Source organism: Phalacrocorax aristotelis, chromosome 2 (assembly GCF_949628215.1).
Source record: "Phalacrocorax aristotelis chromosome 2, bGulAri2.1, whole genome shotgun sequence".
NCBI lineage: Eukaryota > Metazoa > Chordata > Aves > Suliformes > Phalacrocoracidae > Phalacrocorax > Phalacrocorax aristotelis.
The window spans coordinates 129,647,022-129,674,633 of NC_134277.1; the positions used below are offsets into that span (position 1 = coordinate 129,647,022).

Sequence of the window (27,612 nt, forward strand, 5' to 3'; positions counted from 1 at the left end):
CCTGCCGGTCACAGCCGGGGGCAGAGGGGCGGGGCGGTTTCACCCTCCTCCCCCGGGCCCGGTGGCCGCCGGGTAGGTCACTACGCCTCAGCTCACGGAGGGCACTCGTGGTCCCGCCTCCCCGCGGGCGCGCTGGCTATTGGTCGGGGTGGCGCCGGGGCGGCCGTGGATTGGCTGTCGGGAGGGCGCGGGGTGGGGGTTGGCCGCGAGCGGCGGTGGAAGAAGCGGGTGAGGGAGCGCGGCCGCGGCGGACGGTGAGGCGGACAGTGGCCTCTTCCCGGGGTGGTCCGTGGGTCCCCCCTTCCCCTAGGCAGCTCCTCTTGTCGCGCCCGATCCCGGGTTGGGGGTGATGAGCGCGGGGGAGCGCGACCCGGTCCCGGAGGCGCTCAGCACGCTCATGGCGGCTGTCCTCGGGCGGCGCGGCAGGGCCCGGCGCCCACCGGGCAGGGCAGGTGCTGGGCAGACGGCGGCCTTGCGAGGGTGCCCGGCTTGCGCCGCCTTCCCAGTGGAGCAGGGCAGCGTGGAAGCGGCTCGGGGCGTCGGGGTCGAAGCTTTAATTTCTGTAGCAAGCTGACTGAAGCTGAAACCCTCTAACCTTGCTGTGATGGGAGCGACAGGTCACGGGAAATAACGGAAATAAAAGATAATAGGAGTTTCAGGGAAGTTTTTTTTTTTTTTAACGAGCCTTTAAAATACAGAGGCAGCATATAGAGGGGAAAGGAGCCTAGTCTTAAGGGGTCTGGTGCTATTTTCCTTTTCTGTAAACTTATGATGCTCACTTTATATATCTAGTGATACTGCTACAATGCTCAGGTTCTTCTGAATAAGTAACTTGCTAGATGCTTGGTTTTGTTGTGTTTAACAAGCTGGCGAAATTCGAAACACTGAGTGTGAGTAGAGTTTGAATGCTGATATCAACTGTAGCGTATTGATCTCTGGTAGCATCAGCAAGACTTCATTAGTATTTACATGCTGTCCTCAGACAGCTGTACACCTCTGTAGCTATTGTGAAGACAAGTCTTACAAAGACTAAGTGAAAAGAAAAGAATTCTGTCCTCTGATACCCACTGCTTTTTACCTAGGTGATAAAGAAAAAAAGAAGGGAGCAGAGTTCCACACATCCGCTCCAGAAGTTCCAATTAACTGTTGCTGAATCGAAAAAAAATTTCTTCATAGAGGTCACTAGCTGAAATACAATTGGTGCATGTAAGAACTCAGTGTTGTTACAAAGAGAGATTTTTTTGGGAAAAACCATAGAACATTTTAAATGCTTTTTCAAACAGATAAACCCTTTTGCTAAAGAAATTTGCATGCTCTTATTTCTCAGAGAGGTAGCAGAATGGCTGGTATTCACAGCAATGACTAAGGAGGTCTGTATTTCTGGCAGGAAAGTGTAGGTATATGGTTATGAGTGTGTAGTATAATACTGTATGGTTCTGAGATGTTGAAGGATTTAATTTACCTCTCACAGTATCACATTGCACTGTGTAGATATAAACTGCTGAACAAAGGCTTTTGATTAAACTAGTGTTTAAGCATGGGGTGTTTTTGTTCTCTGTCCTTAGTTGGCAAGATAGGGTAACATGGGTAATATGCGATGAATATGGTTTTGCACTTTGAGGTATATATAAGCTCTAACAACTACTATTGCAAGGGTATATTCACTTCTTGCTCTAGGTTTCATGCTGATATTAGCTTAGGTATGCCCTTGATTGTCTCTGTAGTAGTCACGGACTTTTGTTTCTCTTGGCGTATCTTTCCAAACAAGTGTTTCTGAAAGTAATGTGGCACTCCATTATTTGCGGCTTCCAAGCCAAAAAGTAGACCTCTGTAGCTGGCTTTGCGATCTCTGCCAAATACTTACATTACTTGTAATTTCTCTGTGTTGATTTGGGAGAGGATCTAGTCCTTTATCAGAAGATTCTGCCTGCCTGCTTGGCTTGCTGTAGCTATGATAATTTTTTGCTGGCTTTATCTTTTTTTTTTTTTTTTACTGCTTTAATATGTTTCCTTATGGATATAATTTTATGAGATGAGCTTGGGTCATGTGTCAGTCTTAAAGACTGTGAAGATATGAGTGGCCTATTTTCCTGGTAAAATAAGGAGGAACCTACTCTTTTTGTATGTGATTTTTTTTTTTAATGTGGTTGGTATTCCTTTGAAACTATGCTTCCTTGAAAATTTTGTACTACTTTGTTACGCATACCCTTTCAATTTAGAGACCACACCTTTCATTTTCAGATTTCATGCATTTGTTTATTCTTTGTAAAGGCTGATCTGCTGCCTCAAGCCTATTAAGCCAATTCTCTTTTATTTTTGTGCGGATCTTACATGAACGAGAAAAACTTTGTTCAGTAATATTATTATCATATTTCTTTTTAAGACCAAGAACTCATAACTTGAAAGGGACATGGACAGATCCAACATCGGGAAATACACATAGAAGAATTTCAATTTGAAAGAAGTTACATCTGATTTTTCTTTCTTTTCATCTCTTGTGGGTAGGGCTCACTAGAAAGCCTGGCAAAAGGCTCCATTTCGTATTTACTGAGTGGTGTTCCTTCAGAGCCTTTATGTTTATTTCATGAACACTTTGTAATTTGTAAGTGGTGTTATGCCTCAGCTTTGTAGGTTGGTATTTGATACAACAGTATTGAATGAAACCTTCAAAAGTGGTTGGGAAAAGCGGGAGCAAAAGAGAGTTCAAAGAGGATAAGGTGAGAACCCCGACATTCAGAAATGTAGACCTCCTTGTTTCTGAACCAGGGAATTCCTGCATGTTTCCATATCAGAAAGTTCGTTCTTCAGCATTGCTGATTTACATGTAAATAGAGTTTTATAAATGAAAAACCCATGAAATTCCAAACCCCCCCGCTTTATGAAGGGAAATGTAATTCTTTGTGTTACTACTCTTCTAACCTCTTTTGGGAATCTTGCCTATGACTGCTGCTCATCATTGTAATAGTTTTGCTTAAGCACAGCGGAAGGACTGTGTGTTACAGCACTATTACTATCACTGGGTAGTAACTGAGTTGTGGAAGCTGTAGAGGAATTCAACTACTATTATTTTTATCTTAGGTAGCATAAAGAAGATAGAGGATAAATAAAGCAAGCATCAATATTTTAAGAGGTATTGTTCTAGGTTAATAAAAGCAATAAACGTTTAACTCCTGCTTCTGAAATTGGCACGTACACAGAGCATGAGAGAAAAATTTGCTAATGTTTTCATTCTTGCTGTCCAGCAGTTTCATTTGGAATGAACCCTTTCTGCTCTTGGCACATAAAATAATTGTGAAATAACTGAGATTTATGAAGAAAGGTATAGTGCAATTTAGTCTGGCAGAAGTGAGTATCAAGTTGGTCTGGGGATAATTATGGAAAACTAATAGATCTCATAAAAATATCAGGCTGATATACTTAGAAGCACTTTCCTTTTAGATCTCCTTTTAGAGAACAAATTAGCTGGAGGTTGTTAAAACATGGTGGTTTTCCTTAGTGCCAGGAACTAAGGAAACTAATCCAGGAAAGGGTTGGTACTCTGCACTCTAACAGTTTGACTTCTGACACTTTCTTCTGCAAAAGCAGGTAACAGCTCATAGGCAAGAGCAAGGAGTTGATGATCCCAGTCTTAGGGACTTTAAGTATTTAGGCTACAGAAGAAACAATGATTTATAATGTGAACTATAAACAATGATTTTACTAAAGTGTTTCTTTGTTGAATGAATGCTCTTTTGTGTTCGGTCATCAAAGTCTTGGAATCTGGAATTACAAAAGGCCACTTAAATGTTTCAGGGCAGGATAAGTATTTTGGACTATTCCCAATGCTTTGCGTCATCTTTTACTCCTGGGTCTTTTGGATCTCGTTGAACAAGTTTCTAAAAGTCATCACTAATATTTCAGAAATGGCTTTGGCTAATTTCTGAGCTGTTCAAGGTGAATTTCATTGGACACTGTTGCCCTGGATGCTTATAACTTTTCAGTTGTCTACAACTCATTCCAACATCTGTCTCTGTCTTTTGTATCTTCAAGTGAAAACACAGAATATGCTTTCTTTCCTCTCCTGTTACAGTGTGGCTCGCTCTCTTGTCTCCTGCTTACTACTAATACGTATGGAGGATTTTTTTTAATGCCTATAAGCTGGAACACATGTTGTACCTTAACCTTTTTAAACTTACTACTTCATATTTGTACTCTTCTGTCATCCTAATATTATGCTACTTTTTTCTGCATCTGCTTTTGTGCCTTTACTTGGTTATCTTGACAGTTTTTGTGTCATTCCTTTACCTCTTTGCCTCCTAGTTTCTTGAGTTCATGGAAACTTTGTAGACCTGCTCTGATTTCCTCAGAGGAAGTTCTAACACACTCTTTTTACTTCTGTCCAAATTGCCTCTGTTCTTAAAGACTCAGTCCTCCCAGGTCATGAGAAACAAAACCTTTTCTTCACTTCCTGAAACAAACTGTGACTCTGACTACAGCTTGGGATTTTTAAACTAGTGACTTGTATGTCTGTTGAAAGAGCAGTGTATCGGGATACTGTCATCTCTTTACAGTCCTATCACTTGCATTACCAGACAGCCCTGTCTTTGCAATTGCTCAGCGATATAGTCTATGTTTTTTTCTCTTTTGTTTGAATGTCTTGAAACAGCTTCCCTTTTCCTTCTCTTTGATTTCCGGACTACATGTTTAACAAGTCTGAACTTTGGAATGAGGCAGAGTGCATCACATGTGTCACGCTTTTGGAACAGGTTTACCCTTTAAAGGAGCACTAGTATCTCCTTTACGTCACTGCATGTCTACAGTGCCAGATATGATGCCAAATCTAATATGGGCCGTGTTGAAAGACTTGTATTCTTACTGTTTTAAAAACACAGCAGGTGCAGCACGATCAAAGGTCCATACAGCCTGGTAGGGAGGAATAACATGCCTAAAGGAAAGCTAGATCAGGTAGATCGTAATGCTTCTCTAATGGACTTTTCCAGCTTTCCATGAATAAGTCAGTGAGTTATTTCTTTATTATGTATGATTGTAGCTTATATTTATGGCTGTTCGGTAGGTAGCCCATTATTCTTCCCTATTGTTTTTCTTATAACAGTTGCGGTTTCCAGTCTAATCTCGTGGTGGTTGGTTCCCTTTTTTTTAATAACTTTTTTCATCTTACGATTTTTATTAGTCCTCCTTTAGCTGATAGGTTAGTAGTTTCTTCCTAGTTTATTCAGAAACAAAAGAAAATCCTGTTAGGAAATTTCTTACTTTCTGTGCTGATGAGAAACTAATAAAATTTTTTAAGTCAGTCTAAAAAAAGATAACTGTAGAGTTGCAGTGTTCCTGCCAAGTTTCCACAAGAAGCAGGTTATTACTAAGGAACTGTAAACTGTTGAAGAAAACATTTGTAATGGAAACAGTGATGGTTTAACTGTAATGCCTGTGGGCACTTTCAAACAACATAGCTTTTCCATCTCCTGACTTTCCAACTTCCCAAGTACCCGTACCTTGCTGCTACGTTGCATTAGTAAATGCTTTGTCTATATATAGTGGCCCCAGCAACACTGTGTTTCATCCTACAAATATGTTGTTCAGGGTAGTTCAACAGAGTGTTGTTTCTAGCCTGATACACAAACAAATGTAAACCTAAATCTATGGCTTCCTTTTTGGTTTTGGTAGCATATACTTCTCCAGTGGCATCCAGGTTATGACTTGTGTAGAACACAGTTAAAGAAAAGCTACACTATTTTCACTTGAGGAGCAACAAAACCATCTTGATTTAAGCGAATGGTAGTAAATATAAATAGATGCAGTTTGAAATCTGTCCAACTTTATAAATAGTTTGAGTATTTTCAGGTCCCACATCTATGCTATTTCCTGAATTTTCTTGCATTAGTCATTTTTCCATGTTTCCTTTCTCTCCTCAGTTGTGGGAAAAAGGAGGAAACAACCAATCTGTCAGAGAATGTGAATGAAGAGAGGTGATCAGCTTTCTGTAGTTTCTGCATAGAAATAAATTTTAGGTAGGAGTATGGCTTTTTACTTTTAGCACTAGTCCCCCAGCTGCAGGCATTCTGTAGTGTGCGGTGCTCAGAGTTGTTGAACACCATCATCTGTCCAAGCTCAAGTGAGCAATCATTTTCCCAGCTTTTTAATCATTAACTTTGCTGCAGCTTTGATTTCTTAAAAATGACACTACTAAAAATTTTTGTCACCTGTATTAAGGAAATGCCTTCTGAATGCTTATACATTGCAGTACTAGGAACTGTTGGTTCACCTAACATGTCTTGTTTTCAGTAACTCTTTCTAAAGCTTGTTTTTTTACAAATACATGTAGCAGTTTACTTCTGTATACGTTCCACAACATGCATCTAAAATTCTTATGTTTCTCATTTCAGAAGTACTATGGAACGTCCGCAGCCCTCTGGGTTTGGAAGGCGTAAATCCAAGTTTGGAAAGGCTTTTTCCGTTCCAAATGATTTGCTGGCTTAAGCGCTTAATTAGGATGGCTTTTGAACAAGTTGGATTAAACATGGAATCAGTAAGTGTTTCAAACTTGCTTCATGTTTTCAGAAAATCAGGTATAGAAAGCACTTCACATATTTTAGTTTGAGCTTATGTGTTCCAGCAATACAGTTTAAGTATACTCAATACTTGTATGATTCTTCATTGCTGAAAAAGTATGAAGTTTACTACTTGGACACTGAAGTATTGAGTTAAAATGTGTTAAAAATATGTTAAAATTATGTTAAAAATATAATATGTGTTAAAAATACCATGCAGTTCCTTCTAGCTCTAATAACAAACTGTTCACTTTGTTAATACTGCTTTTCATGCTGGACTTCTATGTGTGTTTTGAAGCTGAAGGAAAATTTTCAACTGATTTTTAACAGTGATATTAATTCTTAAATAATATAATATCTTTGCTCTTATCTTGGAGATACGAAAAGCCCGATGAAACTGAGATGATGGTGATAATTGTCATATATTTATCTCCTGAAAGGAGTTGTTACAGTACATGAGAGCAACACGGCTGTGTTCTTTACTGGGGAAAGAGAGGAATGCGCATGCATAGCTCTCCTCTTGGAGGGAAGAGTGTGAAGTTTTCTCTGAATGCTTAGCAGAGAGAGGGAGAAAGAGATCTGCTACACATCAACTGCTTTGTCCCTGGGACCGTTAGGAAGCTGTTTTGTGTAGAAGCATTGACCTCAATGCAGTAGTCCCTGTAAGCTGTCGAAATGTTTTAAAAATGGGGAAATCCTTAACAGCTATGTGCAGCACTTAGAAGGGCAGTTCTTACTCTGGGTTATTGTGGTAGAACCTTTTATCAATCTTGGGAATTTATGGAGAGCAAATTGTTTATACATTGTAAATTAAAATTATCAATAAGAATCTGTATTTTAGGATTTTAGTTGAACTTGGATCTGAATTTCATGCAGTGTAATTTTGAAAATTCAAAGTGTGAGAATATGCTGGACTACCATGAATGTTGCTGTGGTTATTGTCAGCACCATCTTTCAGCCTAAATGGGGGGGGGAGGGGGGGGCGGGGGGGGGAGGGGAACAAGTTTTTAATCTGTTTCCCTGGATTCTCTACTTGTATCAAGCTTGTGATAATGCAATTACATTTCCAAATGTCAGCTGCTCTGGACAACAGCAAAACACTGATGCAATAAGAGGATATGGCTAAGTAATATTTTGCAGACTTGCTCTACCGGTGCTTCAAGTCAACAAGAAGTTGTGTGAACTTGGGAGGGCAGTGCTGAGACTTACTAGCTCAGCTGAGCAGTGTGCTGACTTTATTTGCATACCTTGTTGCACAGCTTGCGTACTGTTTTCTGAAAATATTGTCCAGGCATATCTTGGATTACCAAAAGTGAGTCATTAAAAGTTTTGGTGCACCAAACCACTGTTGTTGAACAACCCCAAGGGCATTTGGGCACCAAATATTTTTGAGGATCTGGGAGCTAGTCAACATCTTGTCTGTGGTCTGAGCACTCTCTAAACAAGTTTTGCCACTTGCGTAAAATGCACTGCACTGAAGTTGGTAATAAAGCATGCAGTCTAGGCTCTTTTGCTGTTGCGGAAGTACTTCTGTAATTAATTAAGCCTTCCCTTGACTAGTAGTATTTTTTCCAGTGCAACATCCCTTTGAGGCTATCACCAACAGTTCTGCTTCTAACAACAGAATCTGTTGTGAATAGTGAGGCTGTGTTTCTGCAGTAGTTTGTCAGTGACTTTTTCTTGAAGGCTTCTGATCTACCTGCTATTTGCTCAGGCATATAGACAAACAGTAATGTGATAGTAATGAGTGTGAAGTCTTTGTGAGGTCTTCGAGGCATCCAAAATGCAGGATGCAGAGTACTCTGCATTGAAAAAAATTGTGTTCAAATTTAGCAGCATATTTAGCAAGAGAATGTATGTTTCATAGAATGGAGAAAATGGGTCTGGATTAATGGAGAAGTTGCAGTTCTGATGTGAGAGTCTAGCATTGCATATGTGCAGTGCACATTTATTTTGTCAAAATTTATACATTACAATAAAGCCAGAGGAAGGAAATATACTTGTTTAGAAATAGGCAAAATGTTTGTGTGGTTTCTGAGATAATATAATCTGGTAATAAATACCATGGAGCATAAATTTTTCTTTTTAACAGAACCTTCTAAACATCAGAGTGGTGATCTTTGCTTGGTATATCAAAATGTTATTCAGCTGTGTGTTGTGAAACTCCCACAGCTGCCCTACACTAATCACACAGGCAATATTGCCATGCCAGATGAGGGTTGTTTTGGTACTAACAGCCTGGATTCTATCTAAGTTTTCTTTCTTGGGCAGTCTTCTATCAGGATGATGAGTTTGCTTGAATCTACAAGCCATTAAAAACAAAGATCTCAGTAGTAAATTCATATCTAAAACTACAAGTAAACACTGACCAAGTTTTTTAAATTACTATACAGTGTTCTAAGTTTTTACTAACATGTTCTGTGTTAGTCTTCCCATTATTCTTTGTCTTCTTTGCATTGTTTTTGTTGCCTTTACTTGTGCTGAAATCTTTCCTGTCTTTCTCTAGTGGTGGTTTGTTTCGGGGTTTTTTTTTTCTCTCTCTGTTCTGGCTCATTTTGTAGTATTCTCCTGGGATTAAAGTCTCATTTTATTTCGCACAAATATGATAAATATTACAGCAAACTTTCCTGTTGTTAAGTACAACAAAAGAAAGCTAATTCAATCTCTGTTGAAACAACATAGAAAGAAATCTGAACTGCAGTAGAAATAGTTCCGATGAAGCCAGGTGTGCTGAGGTTTACCTAGGTGAATGGTTTGTTTTGTTGGTTTTTGCATTTATTTTTTTTTTAATTAGGACAGAGTTTCATTCTCATACATTTATTTTCCCCCTTTTCTGTGCTCTTTAATTCTGCAGTTATATTTTCATGCTTATGCTACCTGATGGTTATTCTTATTAAGACTGGTAGACACCATTCCTGTGTTAGAAGAGCTGTTAGTTAAAAAAGAAAAAAGGTATTTCAGGAAGTGTAGAATTACGTAACTATGGATTTTTCATGATTGTCTTTTCTTGAAACCCCTTAAAAAGAGGTGTCTGACCCAATACAGATTCTTTATCATCTTGAAAATGGACAAATCATAGAATAGAATTATAGAATGGTTTGGGTTGGAAGGGACCTTTAGGGTTCATCTAGTTGAACCCCCCTGCAGTGAGCAGGGACAACTAGATCAGGTTGCGCAGAGTGGAGTCCAACCTGACCGTGAATGTTTCCAGGGATGGGGCATCTACCACCTCTCTGGGCAACCTGTCCCAGTGGTTTACCACTCTCATTGTAAAAAATTTTTTCCTTATATTCAGTCTAAATCTACCCTCCTTTAGTTTAAAACCATTACCCCTTGTCCTGTCACAACAGGCTTTGCTAAAGAGGTTGCCCCATCCTTCCTATAATCCCCCTTTAAGTACTGGAAGGCTGCAATAAGGTTTCCCCAGAGCCTTCTCTTCCCCAGGCTGAACACCCCAACTCTCTCAGCCTGTCTTCATAGGAGAGGTGCTCCAGCCCTCGCATCATTTTTGTGGCCCTCCTCTGGACCCCCTCCAACAGGTCCATGTTCTTTGTGTTGCGGGCTCCAGAGCTCGATGCAGTACTCCAGGTGGGGTACAAATGATGCATTTGAAGATGCTTCCAACTTTTGAATCCTTCTGTGTTACCTGATTTATTGCTTTGAATTTAAACTTAATGCAAAGTTTGTCTTGAACTTAAACAGCTGTAGCTATATTGTAATGACAAAAACAAATTTTGTGCTGATTCAGGTATAGAATGTAAGGAGTTCACTGATACAAATGTCAGCGTATTTATATTATGTCCTATTCTAGCATGAAAATAATAACTATAAGTATGTTTAGCCCAAGCATAGTATGGAAGGATAAGGGAAAACCATTCCAGTGTGATATAAAAATCAGTTACCTAACAGCCGGCTTCTTTTTCCTTCCCACCTAGGTGCTTTGGTCAAGCAAGCCTTATGGTTCATCTCGAAGTATTGTACGGAAAATTGGTACTAACCTCTCTCTTATACAGTGTCCAAGAGTTCAGTTTCAGGTAGGTGTTCTCAACAGTTCAGAACACGTTTCACTATACTGATAAAGGGATTTGCTCTTGCATCAAAAGATTTTAAGCAAATGTGCAGTTCATTCAAGTAAATGTAAAAGCAGACGTAGGAGAATTAGTTTACTTCAGTTCTTCCCACTTCCAGTTGAGATTTTTTCCAAATACGGATTCTTCAGCTTCTGTGCTGCCTAAAACCTAACTAAATCCATGTTGCTGTAACACACATAATGAAACTTGAAACAGTTTTTTTTCCCCCTAAGGAAATTGGAACTTCTTAAATTAGGCAATGCAGTATTGAAAAGTTATTCTTGGGAAAAAATAGATTCATAAAAGCAAAAAACGTTTGAAACTTATTTCTATAACCAGTACTTAAGGTAGGCTTAAGAGGCATGTAAAGATGAACAGTTACTTAAAATATTTGGGAAAATAAACAACTTTATCAGAAAGTAAAATATTAGTAACAAGATAACATGAGAGCCCTGTTGGCTCTTGTTTTAAATACAAAGCTACCGCTGTATAGGTGAAAGGGGAACATCAGTTCTGTGCAGCTTTCTGACTTGTTTGCTTTTAACTTCAACTGCATGTAGTGGGAGGGTAAAGAGTAGGGGTAAAAGCTTAAGGAGGAGAAAAACCCATGCTTTTTATAACAAGTCTTTCAGGAACAGATGGGAAAATTGAAGCTGTTACACATAATCTCTTCAACTCTGTATGTGTTAGGGATAGGGGGTGGGTATAGAATTGGAGAAATTTAGTGTTTGAAACTCAAGCTGAGAGAGTAATGTTTATTGGGCCGAGGAAAGGTGGGGAACATAAAGATGAATGGTGGGAATCATCACCCATACTAAGACAAGGTAATTTCCACACAGCTAAATTTTTCACTATTTAAATTAGTTTCTACATCCTATATGAAATGTATGAACAATACTTAGACTCTAGATTATAGCAGCAAAATCACATAGCTGAGATGACCATAGAAGCCTTTTTGGTGTGATAGTAAAAGCCATGCTAACATTTTGCCTCTCTTAAATAGCTGCATTAAGAAACTAGGGGGGGCAACCATCTCTCACTTCTAGTGGCTTGGTGAAACTTAAGTAAATATATACATTGTGGGGGTGGGGATTTGTGCAGGTGAGGAGGACAACAAAATGCCATGCTGTTTTTAAACCAGCATGGGTATATAATTAACAGTAGTTATGCCAGAAATAAGGTTCTGTGTGCCTCGTATTTGAAAGGAAATGAAGTCTTCCTATAATGTGTCTGATTTTCTGTAGTCTAAAGGCCATACATGGGAAGGTGATGCTCATTTGCAGACAGTTAGCCAAATACTGCCCTCTCTTAATATGGTACATAAAAAAAGACATTTCTGGTTTATGTACTTGCAAAGAGCTGTAAGATACATCTGGGGAATCTGTTCCTGAGTATTTTTAGTGTTGAAATAAAAATACGTATATGTCTTCATCTGAATTCTGGGTTAGAATAAATAAAATATTTGCCTTTTTTCTTTCTTAAAGAGACATTCAGTCAGCTTTGCCTGGATTTTATGCACACTAAGTATAAACTTTCATCTTCTATTAAATGGAAGGAAAGGATCCTAAAAATAGAAGTACAATTGCCAGAGTTGGTTGAATTAGAAATATTAATTTCAAAATTTGATTCTTCAAACATATTAAAACTTACATGGTTTATGCAGGCTTTAAACTATTTTGATATATAAACTGCTGAACATGTAAAAGTGTGATGCTAATATCTGTTTTTTATGTCTCTATCTCAGCATTAAGATTCTGTAGTGAAGTTCAATACTGATCTCGATTGGTTTTATGCTGTTGCAACTGATGCTTTCCTATAGCTGTCTCTTCCTCTTTCTTGCCAGCTTTAGCTATATTATGAAAGGACCATGCACTGAACCTTGCTGTAAGTCAATTTCTTTAAAAACCAGAACAAACTTTACTTGCCTCATCTGAGGGTGCATGTATATCATCAGTGTTTCTAACTTTATCTAAGACCAACAAACTTTCCACAGGTCTTCATTTTCCTGATGATAAATGGGTAAGAGATATGGAAGGAATATATATCTCTGTTATGTTCATTCTTTCTCTTCTAGCATGCTTTTGTTCATGTAGTCTGAAAAAAGAAGCAATAGCCTAACATTTTGAGTTTTGAGGTCTGATTGTTGTAATATCTGTCTCTGTGGATCTTGGCATTGCCAACATTTAAATTAATTGCTAAATGCTGCTTATGTATTTAGTAACTGGCAGAGCTTACCTTATATACTCTATATTGCATGAACAAATAAAAATGGTTTATAGGGTTCTTGTGTTCATATTTTTTAGGTTTATCTGTAGCCTTTAGGAAAAAATAAAGTCAAATGTACCAATATAGCCTGGGTAGACTTAACCAAGCCTACAATACTGTCTCTCAAAGTAGTATCCTTCAGCTACAGCAACTCTGTTCTGGTCCCACGCTTCTCCTGTTTGTCTGATGGAAACCTGATAACTCATTAGAAGTCTCCTAAGGAATTGGTGTGCACATAGCAAACATTGGAGTTTACTGGGCTAATTTGAAGGACCGTAGCAAGTTTGTCTTACTTGAAGAAGTATTTCCAAATTTTTAATACCTAACTGTATTAGTAATTTGAAATTAGAGTTTTTTACTCTATCATTAAATGTATAAAAATATTTGTTCTGCTTTCCACTTCCTGGAGCAAACAAAAAGTAGAGATGCTGCTTTGACATCCTCCAAAGCACTGTTTCTGTAGCATGGTGGTTGTCACATTCACCTACCACGCAAAAGCTCTCCAGTTTGAAACCAGGTAGAAATGCTGGCAAGGCTGACTCTTTGGGAGTTGGGCTTGATGATTCTTCTGGGTCCCTTCCAACTCAAAATATTCTGTGATTCTAAAACATCATCCAGAACAGTACACTGTGTGTAGTCTTTTCTTCAGAAATTCGTGGAGTAATGGGTCTGAAGCCCACAAGCGTGTGTGTCCGTGCAGCATACGTGCACACTAAGGCAAAAAAAAAACCTGTAAGGAAGAAGCGGGGGAAGCAACTACATAGTTTCCAGAGAAAGAAAAGCAGGCTACTTTTGCTGTTTCATTCAGTTCCTGCCGTCCAGTAGATCTGGGCGTCTGTTTTCAGCTCTCTGTTCTCCGTCTCACGTGCCGACAGAGCAGTTGTCCAAGTTCTCTTCAGCTGAAGTTGACTGGAGGAATAGGGAAGTCACAGAGTTGTTTAAGCATCGTTTGACAGATGGGCAATGGTTTTAAGAGACAGGCGTTGACTTTTAACCTTTAAATTAAAGTAAAAATCCTGCATTAACTTGAAATTCAAAATCCATTGTTGTGGAAGGCCTTGTTGTTTTTAGGGGTAGAGAAAAGAAACATCTGTATATGGAATAACAAGCAGATTCTGTTTACATATAAATACGAATAAAAACAGTAAGAAGAAACTTGCATCACAATATAACAGAAGGCTTACTACTAAATGTTGGATTCAAAGTTATTTATCTCACAATGCAGGAAACCTGGCAGTAGGAAATGCATCCCTTACTGTTGATTTATAAAATTATTTTTGATGCAGATACGTGTAGTGCCTGTATTTAAATGTGCCTTCAGTCTTTTCATGCTAATAGTTCCTCATGTGGCCATTACCACCAGGAAAATCGTATCACCTGCAAGAAGTAGCTAATTATGGATTTTTTTAAATTGCCGTTAACATTAATACAGATGCTGTGATCGTTAAAATTTCTTTTTATTTAAAAAAAAAAAAGAAAAAAGCCAAAAGAAACCTCAAACAATGAAAATCCTAACATGCAATATAGTATTCTCTAGACTGTTTTAAAGAGAGGCAGACTGTGATGGTATTAGGCACAACTGTTAATGTGATAAACATATTACCATCTGTGCTGATGCTACCTGGAAAAAACCCTGTTGTTTCCAAATGATCTGATGGTGCCAATACACACTCCTGGGAGCTGTGATAAAGGCTCACACACAAGTTGTGAGAGTGTGAGGTGAAGATGACTAATCTTGATTTCCAAAGCTGTTTGTAACAACTCCTGGGGAAAAAACAACCCCAAACCCACAACTTCTATCTATCTGGGACTTCGGTATCAAAGGCTACAACTAAAATATCTGTGGATGTTCTTCAGAAATGGTTTTACCTCATCCTACCTGCAGTCCTACAGTGATAGGGCTGCTACAAATTCAGGTTAATGCTAACATTTCATAGCTGCTACAAATTCAGGTTAATGCTAACATTTCATAACTGCTGCTACATAATAGTTCCCTCTTACAGAGCTGAGCTGCCTTGAAAATTGACCTAAGTGCTAACAGACTGGATCAAAAGCTGTCTTCATAGGCTGCTACATACTACCACCACCTTTGTCAGTGTTACTTGCTTCTTGGCCACTACCAGCAGCAGTGCCACTTAAACAGCTGCAGTGGCTCATGTGCAAATTTCGCCTGTGGATTGTACATAATAAAAGCAAAAGAGGTGGCATAGTTGCATTGGAGAAAAGTAACTCAAGGTGACAGACTGAGCAGAATGAATTACTGAAAGATGTTTCAGTAGCTTTTATCTGCTAAGATACTGAGACCAGGCTGCTCAGTACTCCAGCCACCGAGTACACGTGCCATTGTCTAACCTGGGGAAGCAGCCAGTATTTCAAAGTAGATTTGAAACAATTTAGGGTAGTTGTGGCTATGGAGCATATATTGATGGTCCAGACAATTTTTGAAATCTCCATTCAGGTCACTTCACTGTAAATCTAAGAAAGGTTCCAGTCTCTGGAGCCTTGCTCACCTTTGGCTTCAAACACCTATAAAGCTAATGGCAGAACCATGCTGGAAAACGGTCGGTTTGTTTGGCATGCTGTAAATGAGATTGTTAGCAAAGAGTGTATTCTGTTATGATTGCATCCTACCCCTCATTCAAAGTCTTTGTGATTACTGAGCTACTGGAAATGGCTTTTTTTTTTTTTCTCCTTTCCCCTGTGTAATGTACGCACCTTTATTCTTGTACAGAAATTCTGAAAGTTGTAGGAGAAGGGAAACACACTTCAACAGAATTTCACTTTCAATATAATATTAAGTCAGAGCAAAAGACTTAAGAAATATTAGTAGCCTTAATGTCTTTATTAACTACTGGTCATTAATATAATTTAAAAACATATTATTTGAGTTAATATAGCAAACTACTCGAGAATGGTGATGTTTGTTAGTCTTTAAGGTAACGATTTGCACTGGATTTTTAGCATTCAGTAGTGTCATGTGATAGTATATGTAGTTAGCTGTGAACCTTAAAAAATAAAAATAGTTTCTGTAAAGTGTTCAGCAGACTAGATTGAAGAGTTTGAAGTCAGTGAAGTGGTTCTGGACCAAGTGCATAACAGAAATAAGTGTGCTGAGTCTACAGATGTGTTTTGTGCATGTATGTATTAATAGTTACACGTAGCCTCACTGAAAGTATTGGATAGAATGACTGTGGCATAGGCTGAGAACAGTGACTCTAAAACCTTGTATCTTGTCTTTAAAATTTAGCTTACTTCTCATGACACAGAAGGAAACCATCCTAATCAATTTAAAGAAGATGCAGTGGCCTCCTTTGCGGATGTGGGATGGGTTGCTCGAGAAGAAGGTGAAGTCTCTACAAGGCTCAGGTACGCTCCTCAAATCTTCTCTTTGAACTTCTGAACCGAGAGGAAGAAGCGCAGCTTCTCTCTAATGAGAATTCTCTGTGCATTGCAATTAATGGAGAGGACTTGAACGCTGGGAGAAGAGAGAGGGAAGAGGGTTAGAAAAGGCAGGGTCTAGAAAAGCAGTAGCAGAGGTTAGACTAACAGGATTATAAATGAAAGACTCGTTTGAGAACATATAGGAGATTGACTTTATACAGGGAAGACTGTTTTTTATTTACTTCTTTATTGCAAAGAATTGCATGCGACAGCTTCAGGAAACCTTGTCCCCACAAAACTGTCTGCTGTGGTATGGCACAATTGCTAACACTGACCGTTCTCCAGTTCTCCCGAGATTTTCATTAGTATGGGGCAGGGTACTGTACAGCTTCCTAATTAACAGCAATGGTCATTCTGACAATCCAATAATTGGCACATTGGTTTTCACCTTTCTGGTTAAGGCTCTGCAGTCTGCTAAAGACAATTAAAAATTATGGTTTATATTTCATCTTTAATCTTCATAATGAAAACTGGCAGGGAAGCGCGTGAGCACCTGTGTCCAGAATGACAGGATAGGTGCTGTTGTGTTGGGCCAAGAGTACTACATAGCGCTGTAACTGCATGAAACAGGTTGGCTGAAGTGATGAAGTTCTCTGTTCCAGCCTACCCAAATTGCTGCTCAGACTAGCCAGAAACAAAGGTACAGTTTTGCAGTGCAGAGGAAGTTTTTCTTCTAAACAAACTAATGTTCCAGAGAAAGGCACAGATTGTTGGCTTCAGAGATTACCAGAGGATACCGTTCTTAATCTGAAAGCATGAAATAGCTTAGTAATGACCTAGATGCCCTCCAACATGACTTGCTGCAGTGAAGCTTTGCATAACATGCGTTCTGGCACTGCTACATTAATTTCACAAACTCAGAGGGGAGTCACAGAAATCAACACTTGTTTGGGAACCATTATTTGTAAAGTGTATTTGATGCGAAAGAAATTAACTGGCCAATACTACTTTTGCTAGCACAGAAACATTTTGTTTAAAGATTGAACTGGAAAGCTATTATATTTAATGGAGACAACAGGGAGAACACTTCTTTGTTGCTTCAAAGAACCTGTTACGAAAGATGTAGGGCTTGCATATTTGCTGAGACTTCTGCACGTGAAGGGGGACAGATGGATGTTGGATGGGACTAAAATATTCCTGCAGATATGTAGTGACCTTAAGGCAAACAGCTTAAAATGGAGCATGGTAAGTGAATTACTGGGCAAATACGAGTATTTCAATGTGCACCGTTTATTACGTCTACGCACAGTATTATGTAGTGGAGCTAATATGCATTAGGTGTTTTCCAGGCATTTGAAATTCTCTGTTTTGACAAGATCACATAGGTGTTACTGTTAAATATATATTCACTGTATAATTCAGTAAATGGTCTTGCAGACTTTTTTTTTTCTGCAAATGTAGTTTTATAGAGGAAGCAACTAAATGACAAATCATTTTTCCCCTGCCCCTAGTCAGAGCAGTAGTCACAATTCAAGCATAATATTTTTCCGCGGCGTTAGATTCCAATCAAGAAATTTGCTTAAAACACCATTACTGCTCTGAGCTAAAAATACCCTTTGTTGTTTAGCTATTCTGCTCCGTTAAGAGAGTTTCTAGAAGACAGGTTTTAAAGAGTGAAGTGACCACTGGCTCCTTCCACCTTACTTATTTAGGGAGAGCAGGGAAATGGCTCCTGTAGGAAGCATCCTGTTCTCTTCTCAGCTTTAGTTGCTCTCTATTCCTATCTATATAACAGCACCTAAATTTTAACATCTTGATAATATTAAATTCTGTTGAATTCAATTAAATTGATCATATTTCTGCAAGTTGTGCTAATGTTTTCTGTCAGTGTCATGTCAAATGTGTATCAAATCCTGGATTGAGGTGGTCAGAGCACAGGGCTTGTTCTAGCCTTAAATCTTGGCTCATGCTTGAAGTCCAGCATGACAGCAGATGCGCATCCAGAGTAGCTTAACGCATGCATCCAGGGCGATGGGGGTCTTAAGCTGTATTAGTCTGGAGCCATTCTACACATTTTGAAAAGTCATAATCACTAGCCGCTGTTCTTACTCTCACGTTTTGAATAAATAGTGAAATCCTGACCTGCCTGAGAAGTTTTGGGATTGAAGGTAAGGAGGATTGAGGAGTTAAGGATGTGGTTGTATTTTGCAGTTATAATGTTTATGATAATCTGTTGTCGTTAATCCTTATCAATTCTACTTCAGATAAACTGTTTAAAAATGTTGCTGTCGTCAGTGAATATAACCTTTTGTAAGTGCTTTCGTAAGTGACTGCAGATGCTCAGTAACACGTCGTTGTTTCACATAGCTTGAGCTTTGGTGGGTAATAAAGGAAGGCAACAGAAGTGCATTTTCTTGCTCTTGTGAGAAAGAGGAGGGAAGCTTATGGACTCTTTAAAAACTGCATGATGTTTTTTTTCTCTACAGTTTTGTTGTGTTAGAAAACTAGATAGAAGACCCTTTCCCATTTACTGATTAGCAGCCTCTGTGCCACTAAGCTGTTTTACATACTCCGTGCTCCCAGCACTGCTAAAATGGAGGACTATCCCTTCAGAAGTCCAAAAAGTACAAAAATGTGCTGTGGAACTAAAACTCTTCCTACTTCTTCAAAGGAATCAACTACAAGTGACTATTTGTAGCCCAATGGGGGAAAATGGTAGCATTTGGGGAAAAGAAAAAAAAAAAAATCTTAATTCCAGTGAAAAATACAATAGGTTATGAGGCAGAGAAGTAGATTGGGGGTGAAGGGGAATGTATTCCTGTTTTCTCCTGAAATCAAGGATTCCGCAAAAAGCTGGCTAGGGGAAGAGAAGAAACATAGCTTGTGATGCAAAAGAAAGGATCTGAAGCTCTTGTTTACTTTAAGCTACATGATGTCATGGTGGAAATGATTTGTATAAAGCCAATTTAAAGTCAGGCTTTCCAGCTTGCATTCCTGGTTTGTATGTAATGGTGCTTTAGTTGTTATCTATAACAAAGCCTTTTAGAAAGGAACCCTGTGATACTTTTGTTACAGGTCAGAAGTTTGGTCAAAACCAGCCCAGCCTCTTTCAGGTGAACTACATCATTCTGGAAAGTCCCCATGCAGACAGATGTCCTTACAAAACCCATTGGAAGAAGAACCAGTGTCCAGGAGCGTAGTGACTGCAAATGAAGAAGCTCTGCAGAAGATCAGTGCTCTAGAAAATGAACTAGCCACTTTAAGAGCACAAATAGCCAAAATCGTCATCTTGCAAGAACAACAGAACCTGACAGCAGGTATTAAATTTGCTGTACTCTTAGCACAAATTAGTTAATGAATTTGTCCCTTTTATAATTAATTATGTCCTAGTTCACTTTTGTGAGGTGCTGCAACACTGAACCCTTCTCCATATTGTTTTGGTTAGTTTGGTAGGCAGATAGAGCACACTAACCGAGGGATACAGAATAGGTCTTGAAGACAAGAGACCTGCCATATTTTATGTATTTTCTAGTATTCCAAAAGTCTTCATGTTTGTGTGAAAGTCTGCCAGAATTCTGAATCTGTGGATAAGTAAAGAAGTATTAAACAGCTTTCAGAGCAAAGCTCATGATAAACACGGCGGATTAAACCAAACTAAAAGAATGTAACTTAATTGCTAACACTTAAGTCTTCCCATCGGTAATTAAATAGGCTCTCTGATATCATGAAGTAATTACACAAGATGCTAATTACACTTTTGGGATATGTAATACAAATCTCAAGTTTATGAACTAACTAACAGAAAAGGAGATTGTTTACTGGAATCATCCCTGGGATGAAGCACGTTTTCCAGATGGAACCAAAATGGTGCACTGTTTCTGGTAGTAAACAGAATAATTCTTCCTTTCCTGAGTTTCTTTTTCCTCTTTCCCTTGTCTCTGACTGCCCTCCAGTTCTAAGGCCACCATCTCCAGAGATCAGTGGGAGATGGCCCTTGGGGACTGGAGATGGCAGCCATTCTGTTTTCTTTCTTTCCTAAGGTCACATAGCAATTACAGGTTTTTCCTATATGTATAAAAATGATACTCTAATTCTTCAGATGTTTTTGTGGAATTTTTATCTGTGAATTGATAGCAGTTACTTTATTTTTCCTTACCTTTTTGTATTCAGAACTATGAAACAGCTTTAGGGATCGCATGGTTTTACTCTTAAACTGGAATTATTGTGGGGGTTTTGTGAAATAACTAATAACTTATTTTTCATCATTTTCCCTTTGCCTCTATTAGGAAAATTAAATTTTGATTTGATCATCTTTACCTCCCTCTTCTGGTAGAATGTGATAACGACACTGTGTGTAAGCCTACATGTACACAGAGTAGATTCCTCTGTGTTATCTATATACGTATCTTTACACACTTTATACTCCAAGCCTCAAAACCCTGGTTCGATCTGTTTTTGCTGATGTCTTTAAAGGTGCCTTTGAGCAGAGGTTTCTTCATTTATTTGTCGAGTTATCTATAACATCTATTTTTACCTGAAGGGTACAGGGAACTTGAAATCAAGATTATTGTGAGAATCTCTCTTCAGGCAGATGTTTAGCTGGTCTAAAAATCCCTAACCTCAGAGAGCTGGAATGAGCTTCAATTTAAGCACTATTAGAGCTCTGAAATTTACAATAAAAAATCTTGTATAGTAATTTCTTATTTGTGATGATAAGTAGGAAGAAGCACATCTCACAGGTATGGGGCTTCCAGCCTCATACCTGCCTCTTGGAAGGAAGTGGTAACTGTCTTTTCTAAGGGGTTACCAGTGGACACTGGTAATGTTACGAGCAGAACATAACTAAAAGACATCGTGACATCCGTCCCATTGCAGCAAAGACACAAATACACCTTGAGTTTGTACCTCGGAATTCAAAGAACACTTCTCACTCTTCAAGAAGATATTTATATGTGGCTTTTGAGTTGAGTCTACTTAGGTGGTTTAGGAGTGAAGAAGTTACATGATAATCTAAGGGGGGGGGGGGGCCGTTGAAGCTATTATAGTCATATTCCTACCTGAGCATTTGTGAGATATAAAGGGGATTTGCAAGTAAACCGGAGTGTAACGCCTGTTTTACTTGTAGTTGGGTCAAGTCCAGTTGCTTCGGCTGCTGTCCCTGTTGCACCTCCGCCACCACCACCTCCTCCTCCACCACCGCTCCCTCCCCCAGGCCTACAACAGGGTGTGTCTGCAATTGAGCTCATTAAGGAAAGGAAAAACAAAAAAATGAACTCTGGACAGAATCTGACAGAAAATGGGCCAAAGAAGTTTGAAATACCAAACATGCTAGAAATCCTCAAAGACATGAACAGTGTGAAACTACGCTCAGTGAAAAGGTAATAAATATAAATAAATACCAATGTATTAACATTTGCATTAAAGATTTGGTTTTATGACATAGAACTGTTTCAAGGTGAGACAGATGCTGATGTAACATCTGACAAACAGAATGCAAAAGCATTCACAACTTCTAAAGGTTTGTTTTGGATTATGTGAATTCTTCTCATTTTCTTTTCTAGATCATCAGAAGGTACAAAATCTAAAGTGCCTGACCCTACGGATCCTGCAGCATTAATAGCAGAAGCACTCAAAAAGAAATTTGCATATCGATACCAAAATGACAGCCAAAGTGAAACAGAAAAAGTTATTCCAAAGACTGAAAAAAAGACAAAGACTGAGGCAGTGCTGGTGAGTATTGCAATTCTGAACACATGCTCAGACTAAGTCATAGTTGTAGTGAAAGCCAGCGTGCATCCTTCTGCCAGCATATGGAAATACCTACAAGTTAGCATCCCTGTCCACAAAACCCTGTCAGGTACTGCTAATATGCCGGGATTTGTGGCAATCATGTTTTTAGTATCAAGTGTTAAGATTGTGTACTCTTTTGGCCCTAGGTTTAAAAAGCTCTGTTATTTTCTTATTTTTTTAAACAAAAGTCTTTCCTGTTGCCACAGGCGTGTGTTATTCTGAAAAGTCAGTTCCTAAGGGCTCATACCGGAATCAAATCTGAGCGGAGTTTACCAGCTGTTACCAACATTAATCGTTCAGATAGTGCGTGTGAAGCACTGAAGCAAGATGCTGAAACGAGTCAGCTGTGCTTAGGAATGCAGAAAGCAAGTTGTTCAGAATGACTGCTGGCTTTTGGTGTAGGGAGTCTCTTCCAATAATTGGAAATGCTGAGCAAATAAAAGTAGTTTCTTTATAGTGTGGGAATGTCAAAACAGAATTATATTTAAAATCCACATCATGGTATGAATTAATGGCTTCCAGTTTATTTCAGATTGATATGAAGTTGAAGTGCGGGGTTTTTAAGCAGTGAATGTTCAAGATCCAAGTTTCTAGTGATATATGGCTGACTTAAAAACAGGCTAGTATAGTCAGTTTTGTTAGTAAGCAATCCTTGAAGCCCTGTGCTATAGAGCGAGAGAGGAAGAGTAAAGAGCTTATTTTTACCTTTGTGTGTCTGGAAAAAGTCACAGAATCCCAGGTTGGAAGGGGCCTCAGGGATCATCTAGTCCAACCTTTCTAGGAAGAGCACAGTCTAGACAAGATGGCCCAGCACCCTGTCCAGCCAAATCTTGAAAGTGTCCAATGTGGCCGAGCCAACCACTTCCCTGGGGAGATTATTCCAATGGTGACTGTCCTCACTGTGAAAAATTTCCCTCTCGTGTCCAATCGGAATCTCCCCAAGAGCACCTTGTGTCCATTCCCCCTTGTTCTCTCCATGTGACTCCTTGTAAAAAGGGAGTCTCCATCTTCTTTGTAGCTACCCCTGAAGTACTGGTACATGGTGATGAGATCCCCTCTAAGCCTCCTCTTCTCAAGGCTGAACAAACCCAGTTCTCCCAGCCTAGCGTCATACGGCAGGCTTCCCAATCCTTTGATCATCTTGGTGGCCCTTCTCTGGACCCCTCCCAGCCTGTCCACATCCTTTTTGTATAGCGGGGACCAGAACTGTACACAGTACTCCAGGTGTGGCCTGACAAGCGCTGAGTAGGGCGGGATAATGACTTCTTTATCTCTGCTGGCGATGCCCTTTTTGATGCAACCCAGCATCCTGTTGGCCTTCTTGGCCGCAGCAGCACACTGTTCGCCCATGTTGAGCCTTCTGTCCACCAGGACTCCCAGGTCCCTTTCCACAGAGCTGCTCTCCAGCCAGGTGCATCCCAGTCTGTGCTGCACTCCCAGATTATGTTTTCCCAGGTGCATGACCTTATACTTCTCCTTGTTGAACTTCATAAGGTTCTTGCTGGCCCACTCTTCCAGCCTATCCAGATCTCCCTGCAGAGCAGCTCTCCCTTCTGGAGGGTCTAATTCCCCACCTAACTTGCTGTCATCAGCAAACTTCATCAGGCTACAGTTGATGCCATTATCCAGATCACTTATAAAGAGATTGAAAAACAATTAGGCCCAATATCGATCCCTGGGGGACCCCACTTGTGATGGGTTGCCACTTTGAAAAAGATCTATTATTTACCACCGCCCTTTGGGTGCGGCCTGTCAGCCAGTTCCCCACCCCCTGCACAGACCACTTCTCTAGGCCATAACGCATCAATTTCTCCAGGAGGAGGCTGTGGGGGACCGTATCAAAGGCCTTTGAGAAGTCCAGGTAGACAATGTCCACCGCCTGCTCCATGTCAACCAGGCAAGTCACACATAAAACTCTAAGAGAGCTGGCTGCACTCTGAATTAAGTTCTGAGGAAAATAAGATTCCCAAGCCACAAATCCCCAGACTTCTGAGTACGTGCAGTTATTAATGTTGACTGACTTGGCCTTCTGGTTTATGCCTTTAAGATATATTCCAGTAGTGGTCAGGCAGTTCTTCATAACTAACAGGCTAGGTATTCCCCAAGAATCAGTCACTTCTTCCTCAGCATCTCTGGGGCTTTAAGGGAAAGAACATGAGTTGGCAATATTTTAGTCACACATGGGTTTTTCATGAGTTTCCAATTTTGAAATTTACAGTCCCTCTTGAGATTAAGGATCATTAAGTCATCATAAGCTAAGAAATTTAAATTGTTAAATGGTGGAATGTTGATCTGTAATGAGCTAATAAACATGTCATCAGTTACTTATCAATATGCAACTTCTTTGCTAGCTCAGTCCTTGTATGATATCCTCGTGTGACACAGTTTTAAAAGGACTTGCACAAAAATGCAGGATGGAGTAAGAACAGAAATACTGTTAAACTGGCACTAGAGCAATTGGTTGTCATCTTCCAAAGACAACTCCATCTGTCTTCTTACTTTGCTGTGGCAGAGCGAGCTACCGTTAGTCAGAGCTGCTCCAGCAGAGGGTCAGCTGCTCATCTCAAGCGATTGCTGACTCAAGGTACCCTTTGCTTTGTGGCTATGAAGTGGGGGAAATCCATGTGCAGAGACGCAGGTTGATAAGGGAAATCACCTCTGCCCAAGTTCTGGTCTTTCTTACAACTTGGATGAATAATAGTTCGACTAGCTTTCTGTTGAAAGCAATCTGAACGTGTTTCTGGTTTCTTTCTCAGTTTGGACCACACATGCTGAAGTCTACAGGAAAAATGAAGACTTTAATTGAAAAATCGTAATCTATTAAGATCACTGCGCGCAAGACTTAAGCTGTTTTATCTGAAATCTTTTATGTTGGAAATAGCACTAGTACTGAGCGGTCTCTTACAACACAGAAAAAACCTAATGTGAACTGTAGAACTGAGGCACTAAACATGTTTGTGTGTCATTTATCAAGGGGAATAAATTTGACCATTATACTCAGGTATTAATTTTGTATTCAAACCTGGCTTTCTACTCAGACTTCTGTGGTGGTTTTAGTTTATTAACACTAAGTTATATATACAACATTCTTTGTGCATAACTGACCACCTTAAAAATTTGTGTACACATTAGTAATGATAGTGATACACCCTTAAGTTAATATCAGTTATTTGAGCTCTAACTGAAACTTGCACTACAATGTCTAGTTTGATACTGAATTTTTCACATCAAAGTCTTTCTTTTAAACTTAATTTTAGCAAATTTTTAGCCCAAGGAAAACCTGAATGCATTCTGCTTCCTACTGAAAGAACATGAAAACTTAAATCTGCTGCAGAGGTCAGCTGGTATGAGACATTTTCAGTAGTAGCACATTTTTGTGCAGGGTGGGTTTGTTTGTTTTAAATGAGCTTGCAAGGGTAAGAGAGCAAAACCTACTTATATCATCCTGTGGCCAACATAAAGAGTGCACAACAAGTGAGTAAATCATGCTGCGTCCGCCTCTGAATAGGTAGTCCAATAAATTTGAAAATACCAGTAGATAGCAGCAGAATAAAATAAAAAATGTCAGAGTATGTGTTATCTAGCGTAGAAGTGGTGTAGATAGGAAAAAAGGTACAGAGTACTGTGGGGTGCGAGTTGCCAAAAGTATATTGCTCATCTCAGCTGTGCTAAGGGATGTTTGTGGACACCTTTTTTATCCCCAGCTGCCTCGGGTCCCTGCGTAGGTTTCTAGCAGCTGGGGACTACACCAGCCCTCGTGGCCCTGTTTGCAGGGAAGAGATGGTGTAAGCTGTTGCACATACCCTGTCTTCCAGGGGAAGCCCTTCTGCGGTCAGCCCCTAGCAGCCCTTTGCTGCCAGACCTGTACAGAGTTGGTTCATTAACCAGCCACCTGAGCTCATGTCTCCAGCTGCAGGTGGAGAAAGGGCTCAAGCTAAAAATAAAATTCAGGTTGAAAAAAAGCTCTTCAGGAACCAGAGAACTACAACTTAGCTGCATGCTTAAACGAAGCCAAGGTTTGCTCTGACTGTAGATGAGCGGAGAAAAAGCTGAGCTGGGTATTTCAGTGTTCTAAGTTGATCTGGCTGCTGGAAAAAGTGCCTCTTAGAGCTTCTGTTTTCTAGGAAAAGGAAAAAGCAGCACTTCTTAAACAAAGACAGGTGAACGGCTCTGACCAGGGTTACTGAAGACAACTGAAGCTTTGCTGCTTATAACTGGAATGTAGACTGTATGATGGAGGAGGATGTTTTCTGGTATGAAACTTGAAATGGTGTTAATATGTACACGATGTAACTTCCTTCCAACACACACTGCCATCAGTCGCGCTGATAGGCCATTAAATCTGTGTGTTCTTTTAAATGCCTTTGAAACACCTTTTTGAAAGTTAATTTTGGTTTCAAGTTTTGTATTTAATGTTCTATTGCCACTATATAAAATTAAAAGCAGTTAAAATGAACAGTGTGTATGTGATTTGTGGTACTCTACCAACAATAGCAGCTGCAGTAAAGTACAGTTTACATTTCTGTTATAGCCACTATAAATCAATGTAGTGACAACTTACTTGCATCTCCTTTGGGACTGGACTACTGCTGTGCAGCAGGAATAGCAGTAGAATTAGTCACAGAACAGCACAGTTAATTCAGTTACACTCAGATAAGGAAAAAAAAAAATCAGGAACCAGCACAAAGTTTACGCCTCACCACAAACTCAGCAGGAAGGTGCTGGTTTAACAGTCTCTCCCTCCCCTTGTACACCAGGTTCCCCTGACAGTCCCTCAGTGCGGCACAACCTTCCCCCTCCCAAAGGGACACAGCTGGCCCAGAAAACCTCTGCTCAAGTCCTCGCCTTCTTTCAGAGACAAAACCTCTGCTGGAAGTGTTTCAAGGTACTTCACTTGAACGCTGACATTTGCAATAATTATTTAACAGGACTGAGTTACGTTAACTGTAGAATTCAGGACATTGCTTGACCTACTAAACTGGGCTAAAATGTGGGGGAAAAAAACACACTAAACATTTATCGTTTGAACTGTTGATGTGAGGTGCAGGTGCCACTATCCCAGAAGGACAAAAACATGTGGCAAGCCTTATTTGTGATGTTAAGTTATGGTAAAAGAAATGTCATTTGCACAAGAAAATAAAATAACAAAGCCACCATCAAGTAATTTCATACTTCTCTGTACCTTAACATGTATCTTTCTACTTGAAATCTTTTACATGCACAATGCCACTGCCCACGGAAAGACATCTCAAGCTCAAACTAAGCTCTTGAACTAAGGACGTTGGTGCACACTAGGCAGAGACCTTAGACATGACCTAAGGCCTGTCTGTATCTGTACATCAGCCGATAGCGTGGCCCACCGGGAGCCATTATAATGATTTACGGTGGGGACGCGGCCTCTGTCCTGTAACGCATTTGCAGGCTCGGGTGGGCCGAATGGCTGTGAGCGGTGGTAGCACATGAGGTGCGCTCCCAGCACGCCTACGCTCAGCGCTCCCCTGCAGCGGTTAAGCTGTAGGAATGTTGAAGTTCCATGGAGGTTTCTAGAAGGCGTTTCTACA

General features: G+C 39.7%; 1 protein-coding gene across 12 annotated transcripts; it reads left to right on the forward strand.

Annotated features, from left to right (window-relative positions):
* Positions 1–181: 181 nt before the first annotated feature.
* MTFR1 (mitochondrial fission regulator 1) lies at positions 182–26,507 on the forward strand. Of its 12 annotated transcripts, none has more exons than XM_075085125.1 (10): positions 202–254; positions 5,910–6,005; positions 6,381–6,523; positions 10,481–10,579; positions 16,128–16,246; positions 19,337–19,578; positions 21,387–21,639; positions 21,823–21,991; positions 24,564–24,635; positions 24,808–24,904. In XM_075085125.1, exons 3-9 carry the CDS (start codon positions 6,458–6,460, stop codon positions 24,627–24,629), a joined length of 1,014 nt encoding a protein of 337 aa, XP_074941226.1. In that variant the 5' UTR covers positions 202–254; positions 5,910–6,005; positions 6,381–6,457; the 3' UTR covers positions 24,630–24,635; positions 24,808–24,904. The 12 variants fall into 12 exon arrangements, with proteins under 12 accessions (XP_074941225.1, XP_074941233.1, XP_074941232.1 ...); XM_075085126.1 differs by having other exon boundaries at positions 207–228; XM_075085122.1 differs by having other exon boundaries at positions 214–228; positions 5,910–5,963.
* The last annotated feature ends 1,105 nt before the right edge of the window (positions 26,508–27,612 follow it).